Here is a 9184-nt window from a genome sequence, read left to right on the forward strand (position 1 = left end):
CAACTCGACAATACTTGTTTACATACATCTTTGAATGAAAGGGTAACTATACATATTATAATCGTTTTATTCATCTTTACCTTACGTAATTAGGAAATAGGTTTCAGCATCCTGTTTGCGGGACAGATGCTGTTGTGTATCTCTGTTACAAGCCATCAGGTTGCAATTGTCAACATGAATTTAATTTTATGGCTTCTCAGGAATGCGCATAGATAACTAATATCTAAGAACTCCTGTTCTGTCTCAAGTGAATGTGCATGATGGATCAGATTTTCCTCACCTTACATGCAGTGTAAATGGCAATAATCTGGCACATTATAATACCCATAGACTTTTAATTTGTCACATAATTTTATGTAAAATCAGAAGTATTTCAATACAGAGATGTAGGCACATTCTCAGCGACATCAGAGCTTTCATCTGAGCTACATTAGGTATCTTCTGATAGTGCAGATAAGCACTTGCCTAGAGAGAATTCTAGGAGTTCCTCCTTTGTATGAACCTTTTTTTTTTTTTTAATTTTGATAGGATGCCATTAGATGCTTACATCTGATTTCAGCTAGATAGCTGCCAGAGCTAGAATCAGGGATCCTCCAGAGCAGCAGCAACCACAGGAGGTGGATGTTGGGCAGGAATGCCATGTTTTGAATGAATATTTTGCCCTCTAGGTGTGGCTGCTGTGTGAGGGTTAGCATTCATCTTGCCTAAATGTAGGCGTCTATAAAACAGAATCTAGATCTGAGTTAGCTGTCCAGATTGCTCTTCTATAATGGAAGCATTATAAAGACATTTCACAGAATCACTAATAGAACATACTTTATAAGGAGATGATTTTCATCCTAGAAGTGTCTACTTCTTTCCTGTCATTACAGAAAAGACTACAGTGTTAGATCAGCATAGGTGTTCTGGTTCCTCTGGCTCTAATACTCTGTATTGCATAGATATGGGACACAAAATGTGTGGACACTGAACAGTAAGTGTGGACTTTGGGTGTTAAATATAGCAATAGGCAACAGGTACTAGCTGTGAATGGTAGCGCTGGCTGTAGATGCTGCTATGTGGTGGGAAGTGTGGGAGGTTAGCAAGAAATGTGAGGCTCGTGTGCAAAGGATATGAATATGAATATTAAGCAGTGAACATCCATGTGGGATGGCTGAATGAGTCACTGGGCACTGGGCATGAATGATAGTACTGGGAGCAGATACATGTATGCTCCTGAGAAGGAAGATGTTTGGGTATGTGCATATTGGATTTGCACATGATGTGTAAGTGCTGTGCACAACCACTGGACACTGGTTAGTAACGTAGCAGTGAGGCGTTACTTCCCACTAAGATCCCCAATACAGTAGCACTGGGCAGCGACAGAGGGGCCAAGAAGGAGTTGTGTTACTAGAATGAAGAACTTAATTCTATCCGTTACTGCAAGGAGTAAGACTTGAGGTTTACTTTACTGTTAAAGGCAGTCTTGTTAAAGGCACCGAATTAACATCGTGTACCCCCCTCCCTTCCACCACAGCCATATTGTTCAGGAAATCATTGTTTGTGCAGAGGCAGCCTGTCATTCCAAAAGCTTTGGTTTTATAAACTGCCACTTCTTATGTGAGAGGGTAATTCAACAGTAATGTGTCAATATATTGAAAATGACTCAACTAAAATAAATGACCATGAAAGAAATGTGCTCTCCTAAAGTGAAAAGATTTCCTCTACCTTCTCAATGAGCTCAATGCAGGCAGCCAGGTCCATCCCAAAGTCAATGAACTCCCATTCAATTCCTTCCTTCTTGTACTCCTCCTGCTCCAGCACGAACATGTGGTGGTTGAAAAACTGTTGCAGTTTCTCATTGGTGAAGTTGATGCACAGCTGTTCCAGGCTGTTGAACTGTAAATTCAAAATACAAAAAAAATGCCAGTTGTATGGAAAAGTCATCAATGGGCAAGCATACCTACTGTAACTCACATCAAAAATTTCAAAGCCAGCAATGTCCAGGACACCGATGAAATGCTGTCTGGGCTGCTTTGTATCCAGCTGTTGGTTGATTCGAGTAACCATCCATAGGAACATCTTCTCATACACTGATTTAGCCAATGCACCCACTGAATTGTATACCTGTAAGAAACACAGCCATGGCAGTAATCAAAGTTGAGTTAGCTTTAAAGTTGAAAGAACTGTCTGAACAAAATGAAAAGCTGATCAGCTGTCTAGGTACCTGTTGGACATTTTGTCCTTTAGTTACATATTCATTCCCGACTTTCACCCTGGGATAGCATAAAGCCTTGAGCAAATCAGCAGAATTCAGACCCATTAGGTATCCAGCTTTGTCAGCCACTAGGATCAGAGACAGCAAACGAGTTCAAAAGAGACAAAGAAAGGTGTCCTGGTCCTCTAGGATGTTTCTGTTACAAGGAGCCTACTTTGGGACTACTCAAATGCACCTATTGTCAAAGGAAGCTCCTCTCCAGTCCCATGGAGAATGTTTTCCCCCTAACATAGGCCATGTCTCAGCTGCAGCACACTCCTGTTCCATGCCTGGAGGGCTGCAGCAATGATTCATCTTTGTATTTCTCTGTTTCAGTGCGGAGGATAAATTAAATCATTGACTTTGTGGAACTTGCAATGAACTTAAAAATATTTAGTTTCTGGAAGGGAAATCATTCTCAAAGTGTTGGGAACTTTATGGGACGGGGTTGCTACCTTGTCTCCTGGTGCAGTTCACAAGCAAACTCTGCAGCCAACACTACCTTCTGTGCTGTCCGGCTCCGCCTGCTCCTCCCGCTGCTTCTGCTTGAACTTCATGTTCCCATAGTGCATGACGGCCCCCGTCAGCTTGTATATCCCCACCTTCTCATCAGGGCTGAAGCCCAGGATGTCCACTGCGCTCTGCAGAGGCAACAGGCAAGTCGGGGAAGGTCAGAGAAGCACAAGGGCTGAAGCACAAGGTGCTGTCAAGAGGCACGTGTGCTGCTGTGGGAAGGTGGGGTTTCTCTGTCTGCCTCCCTGTCTCCCTGCCCGTACCGAGCATGTGCAGCACCGGCCCGGCCCCGCGGCCAATGTGGGGTGGCAGAGCCCGGCACTTGGCTGCCATGGGCCAGCTGGGCCTCCCTGGCTGCAGCCGGTCCGACTGCGGGGCCACCCCGCTGGTGCTCCGCTGTACTCACGTCCGTCGCCAGCAGCTCCTCGCTGTCGTCGATGCTGGCAACAGTGACTTCTCCTTGGCTCACGTAGGGGAAGTCGTAGGGGTTGGTGGAGATAAGGAGGAGATCTGCAGGTATACAGGGCACCTTTGGTGGAACCAGAGCAGGTCACAGCAGAAAGAGAAAGCACTCACTGAGCCAAGATCAGCGCTGCTGACACTCACCAATGAGCTCCGGCTTCTTGTTGGACATTATCTGGTAAAAAATATGATAGCTCCTTTCACTGGCTAGCTGGAAAGTCACTCTGGATTTCTCCAGAAGATCTAACCAAAAGAGAGATGCTGTTAGTCTCCTGGTAAACTTGAGGTCATAAATGCACAAATTCTGCATGTACTGACTTGTTCCAACTCACAGGTTTCAATATCTGCAGAGGCGAGCTTGCCAGTTGTTCCAAAGTGAATCCGGATGAATTTTCCCTATCAAGCAGTACAGATAAAGCCATTGGTTATAGCGATCGATGAATGAGACATGTATTAGATGCCTGCATTCCAACAAATCTGAAATGAACTCACAAAGCGTGAGGAGTTGTCGTTCCTCACAGTCTTGGCATTGCCAAAGGCCTCCAACAGTGGGTTGGCCTGGATGATCTGATCCTCCAGAGTTCCCTAGTTACAGGAGAAAAAGCTTCTTATCAAACTTTGCTACTGATTAATAACAAATATTGCAAAGGGGATATTACAAACAGATCATTTTTACACTTCATATGTGATTTTAACCTAAAATTTAGCACAGTTTTTAAGCACTCATCAGCCATTACTCACGAATATTGCCTTTGGTTCCAAAGGGAAGAGTGCTGAAAGACAGATCTGTTTTTTTTTCCCTTCTTGTATCTGCTATCATATATTGGGTATCATATACAGAATCACTACAGTGGAGCTCAGGGAGTTTGAAATCTGTATGAGAGATGTGCTTCCACATTCCCATTCACAAAGGCCATGACAGCTAAAGAAAATGTGAAAATTCTGGGATTTTCTGGGGAGGTTACTCAAGCCCAGGACACACAGAGAGAGGTACAGCCTTTAATAGGAAGCACCTAGCAAGGAAGAATGTAAAGTCTTGCAATTGCATCCAAACAACCAGCAGCCTTTCAGAATGCAGAAATACATCTCCAGAGATTCTTCAAAAAGTAGAGTGGGACATGGGCAAAGCCTGAGACTCAAATACCAAACTTAAAAAAGCAGAGAAGAGAAGCTCTTTGAGGTCTTTCTGCATGAGTGCAGAAGGAATGATCATCATATAAAGTTTTGATATTGTATTGTGTCACTCTTGTTAACTGCAAAAATATGGGAGGAAAGAAGCTTCTGTAACATTATGTCTCTCCTTTTCTGTGCAATATGGTCCAGGAAGCAGAGTCAACGTGTGCTTTTTTGGAATGATAGAGCAAAGCTTTTCTCAAGGCTTCCAGCAAAGTCATGACTGATCCCTACATAGTCAGGGTATGAAAGTGTTGCCAGGGATAATATGCAAGACAGAGATGGAAAACAAAGAAAGAGGGAAAAAAAAATCAGTTTTTATCCAGATGAAAGAATAGCAGCACATCTCAAGTTGCTGCATCTTTGAATGTGGTGTTCAGTGTGGAGAGGGAGTGCCATTCCCAACACTGTCTGCAGATGGCACAACAGGCTTAAATTAGTTTTTATTAGTCCACCGTGAAGGTGGACCCTATAAAATTAAGGCAGCACAGTAGCATATGAAGATCTATATAATTTTTTTAATAAAAAATCCCAAATCCCTAGAGTAATGCCCTCTCACATGTGTCTTTCAGCTTTCTAAGTGAACTTCCTCGTTTAAGAGAAGAGATGTGTGTGTCAGTGCAGCTGACTACACCAACACCAGTCCTCTTTTTAGTGCACAGCTGTGACCAGGGAACTCACAAGGGAGCATGGTGCATGGAGAACAGCACGGAAGAAGACATGGCAATTCTTTACACAGGTTCATTCTGGAGTCCTGTCTACAGCCTGGGTGACAAAGTGCTGGAGGCTGAGATAGTATTCTGGGGAAACGCTGTTACATGCTTCCCATATTCATATACTCTTTCCTGGCATCTGATTTCAGCTTGCATATGAGATAGGATCCTGGGCTAGACAGAACTATTACCTGAGTGTTTTATTTAATGTTCTTATGAAAATGCACATACTACTGTTACAGAGATTGCGAATACTAAAAAATTAGAGTATTCTGTGAATAAACTCAGAAGAGGGCAGAACAGGTTGCTGTCGATCTGAGAGCCAGGTGATTTTCCTTGTATCAAATATGGTCAGTACATTTCTGAGATGTCTCAAAGCTTTTCTGGTATCAGTCCTGGCATAGTGAGCAGCTGGTGAAAGCTGAGCCCAGGAGGTTCTGAAATGGTGCTGATGGAAAGAGCGCTTGTGATGAACTTGCCTTGGCCATAACAACCCATCAATCACAGACACCTGCCTCTGGGTGCAAAAAGGATATTTAGCCTTGGAATCTCCTTAGGTTCTGCTGTGCCTGTGGGTACTCAAATAACACGCTGACACGTGTCACCTGCTTTGATGCACATACCATCTCGCAGACTGTGGTGACAAACACTTGTGCCACGAGGTTGTTTATTACTTGCTCTGTGCCAGGGAATGAAGCCCACGCCTTGCAACTGCACCAGTGGGCTCAGATTGCAGCAGCTGGGCTGCTCAGCAGAAAGGGGCATCAGAGCATGTGCTTTTTTCCCTGGAAGGATCCCTTCTGAGGTTACTTGCTAACTGTCAGGCAAGCAAGTGGTCCCAGCTGTCCCAAATGTGTCCCTTTTCTTATGCTGCCCCTCAGGGCTGTTACATTGACCACAGGCAGGAGAACAACCCAGTGGAAACTACTACTTGATGCAATTGAAATGACTCTTAACTTCAGCACAGCCACTCTGGAGTTCAGAGTTCCTGCACTTCCCCTGTCAACAGGAATGAAACAAGGAATGGGAATGGCACAATCACGTGCCAGTGGGAACTGACTGCTCTCTTTACACTTGCAGCCACTCGGGTGCTGTGGATGTGGCCGATCTCATAGAATAGCAATGGATAGATACATAGACAGACAGTCAGCTCAGGGAAAACTGCTGTCTTACATTATCTTCCTCTCTCTGGTGAAGACTTCCCTCCTGTAAATGGAGACTGGAGAGAAACTGAGTCTTGGGCCTTTTCTACATTAAGAAAATATTTCTTTAAGTAGAGTTCTACTAGTGTTCAGAGGGGCAGAGGCCGAGTAGCAGCGGTAAATGAGCATAGGTATGCTCAGACTGTGCATCCTGACTGTCCCCTCTGTTGCTTTACACTTTCTGCCTTTTGATAGTCCTGCAACCCAAAAATATGCATTGGTAGTTTCTGCTCTGCAAGCACGGTCTTGGGCAAACACTAGAAGGGGGAGCCAATGATATACCTGCATTTTGCTGGGCTGTTGCTCTTTCTTCTTCTCACCGGTAACTGCAATTGTTGCAAAGTACTGGATGACACGCTTTGTGTTCACAGTCTTCCCTGCACCGGATTCTCCACTGTTGAAATGAAAATATTAATTGTGACAGGAAACATTTTTACTTCTCTCTCAGCTTTGTCACACATACCAAAATATACTCACGTGATGAGGATTGACTGATTGTTACGATCTGAAAACAAAGTCACAGAAAGAGCAATGTTTAAATGAGATGTGGAGGGCTTCTGTTCCTCAGACATAACTAGCAGACTTCAAGGGAAAGAGCTATATTGTACCTGTATTTATCGCTTTGTGACCAGATAAAGTAAATTCTGCATTAGTCTGCGTGTGGATTTTTTTGTGAACAGAGGGATGGAGCAGCGCAAAATGTAATTCCAAGCAGTGGTTCTTTATAAGGCTTCCAACTTACTGTTGGTTTTCTTTCATATACAGACCTTAGCTTAAATATTGTTTAATCAGAATCAGATTCTCTGCTGTGTTCCTTCCTTACTGTTTCTTTAAATTCCTTACTAGGAGAGTGGGCACAAAGCCATATAGCTAGCTACTGCCTTTCCCTCATTATCTGGCAGCACAGAGGTCATTAAGATGCCTCAGGCAGTCTAATCTTGAGTTGTGCCATAGGACTATGGGAGCTGTTGCCATCAGGCACTGAGTAGAACAGCACCTAAGATGCCTCAACTGTCAAGTGTTCCTTGACCAAGCAGCCAGTCCTGTGTATATTAGAGTTTCCCATTCTTGCCACATGACTCACCAGTCAGCATGGACTGATAGGCATTGTCAGAGATGGAGAAGATGTGTGGAGGGGCCTCCTGGCGCTTCTTGCCTCGATAGCCAGCCACAACCTCCGGGTTGTACACTGGCAGCCACTTGTAGGGGTTGACAGTGACGCAGAAGAGACCCGAGTAGGTCTGTGAGGAAGGGAGACAGCACGTTGGCTTCCTCTTAGCCTGGGAGAGCAGTTCCTCCTAGCTCCCCAAAAGAAGACTGCTGCTGGTACTTACGTAGATCATCCAGGCTGCATAACGCTCTTTGAGGTTGTACAGCACAGCGGGTTCGTGGAGGTGGGTCATCATGGCCATATCCTCGATTTTATCATACTTCGGAGGATTCATGGGAAAGACTTCATCATCCTTTACAGTCACAGTCTGACAAAACCAGAAGGGAACAACAGGAGATGAGATCTAAGCCAGGGGACTGCCTGAACTGGATGATTATGTATGAGTAACGGTTGGTATCACTTACTGTATCATCATATTTTTTTACTGTGACTTTACCACCTTCTCTACTCTGTATGGTACCTTTCACATACATTTGCTTTTCATCCACTACAAAACAAGCTGCCTTAGCATCAAATGGGCGATTTTGGGCTTCAATTCTCTCCTTCTCAGGCTTCCGTAAATAGGGAGCAGCTTCGCCAAAGATTGCCATCTCTGCATCTGAACTCATGGCTGCAGTTGCTCTGGAGGGATTCAGAAAAGTTTCAGAGAGCCTGTGTGTTTGCAATTTATGTTTATACAGAAAGTGGTCATACACAATGGCTAAAAGGAAGAAGAGGACTAATCAATCTCAGACACTTAATTTCTGCCTCAATTTTAAGTATCCACTGAAGAAATCGTAATAAAGAATGTTCCTTTTGTAGAAAGAGGTGTATTGTCTTTGAAGACATCCCCTTCAAAAGGGATGCCTGTGTGCCCAAGTGAGGGCAGAGAGCATATCAAGCATATCAAGCTTCAAAAGCCTCTCCTGCTGTATCTTCACCTGCTATTAATGCAGCTGCACAGCCACATACATCTCAAAGCCACATACTTCTCAAAGCCACATACACATAGCCACTTAGATAAATTGTTTCATTAGACATCTAAAAATTTAGATGCAAGTAAGATCCTTAAGTCAAGCAGATTGGCTTTCACATATAATTTTTAAGTAGAGGTATTCTTGGCACCCTTCTGTTTTCTATGTTTTAATAGCAAGCAGGGAAAGCTCAACTAGTTTCTGTTTGTACCAAGCACTGGAACAAATTGTGAGGGTCAGTCATCACCTATCTAAAGCCAAACCTGTTTATCTTATTAACCAAATATGAAATATCTTTTTACTTCTGTGGCAAAATTAGCTAGTAAAGGAATGTAATGTATATTGAAGGTAATAATAGCATAGTATTACCTAGGTAAATAAGCACTCAATATAACATTTCAAAGAATTTAAATTACAAAGTACCTTTTAGCTTTAACATGTTATACATAGTAATATTGGTTATGAATCATTAAAAGACAATTAATGTGTACCAATATGTACCAGTCATTCAGTTAGGGATTTGTGTAGTAGAAATATTTCAGAAAACTGCTTTATGCTCAGTTTTATTTTACATTTTTAGCAATATCTAGCAAAAGTTCTTCAACACAAATAGATTCTATTGGTTGCTGCAGCCAGAAGGACTGATGTGGATAATTCAAAAGCATCTGGAAATAACACAGGCAGAAATAATGCGGGCAGGAACGAGCATAAACAGAATGCTCTTCCCCAGGCAAGCTAATATAGAGGCTAGCAAAAAAAAA

General features: G+C 43.2%; 1 protein-coding gene across 1 annotated transcript in view; it reads right to left on the reverse strand.

Annotated features, from left to right (window-relative positions):
• Nucleotides 1-8078, reverse strand: part of LOC137670614 (myosin-13) — a 34401-nt gene extending 26323 nt beyond the window's left edge. Inside the window, exons 1-13 of the mRNA XM_068413543.1 lie at nucleotides 7875-8078; nucleotides 7634-7777; nucleotides 7384-7540; nucleotides 6777-6804; nucleotides 6582-6693; nucleotides 3704-3796; nucleotides 3544-3607; nucleotides 3356-3454; nucleotides 3156-3259; nucleotides 2739-2877; nucleotides 2207-2325; nucleotides 1957-2106; nucleotides 1708-1878 (exon numbers count right to left, since the gene is read on the reverse strand). Coding sequence (XP_068269644.1) covers nucleotides 1708-1878; nucleotides 1957-2106; nucleotides 2207-2325; nucleotides 2739-2877; nucleotides 3156-3259; nucleotides 3356-3454; nucleotides 3544-3607; nucleotides 3704-3796; nucleotides 6582-6693; nucleotides 6777-6804; nucleotides 7384-7540; nucleotides 7634-7777; nucleotides 7875-8078 — 1584 coding nt within the window. The remainder of the gene's footprint in view (nucleotides 1-1707; nucleotides 1879-1956; nucleotides 2107-2206; nucleotides 2326-2738; nucleotides 2878-3155; nucleotides 3260-3355; nucleotides 3455-3543; nucleotides 3608-3703; nucleotides 3797-6581; nucleotides 6694-6776; nucleotides 6805-7383; nucleotides 7541-7633; nucleotides 7778-7874) is intronic.
• Between the last annotated feature and the right edge of the window lie 1106 nt (nucleotides 8079-9184).

The sequence above is a fragment of the Nyctibius grandis genome, chromosome 15 (genome assembly GCF_013368605.1).
Source record: "Nyctibius grandis isolate bNycGra1 chromosome 15, bNycGra1.pri, whole genome shotgun sequence".
In the NCBI taxonomy this organism is placed as follows: domain Eukaryota; kingdom Metazoa; phylum Chordata; class Aves; order Nyctibiiformes; family Nyctibiidae; genus Nyctibius; species Nyctibius grandis.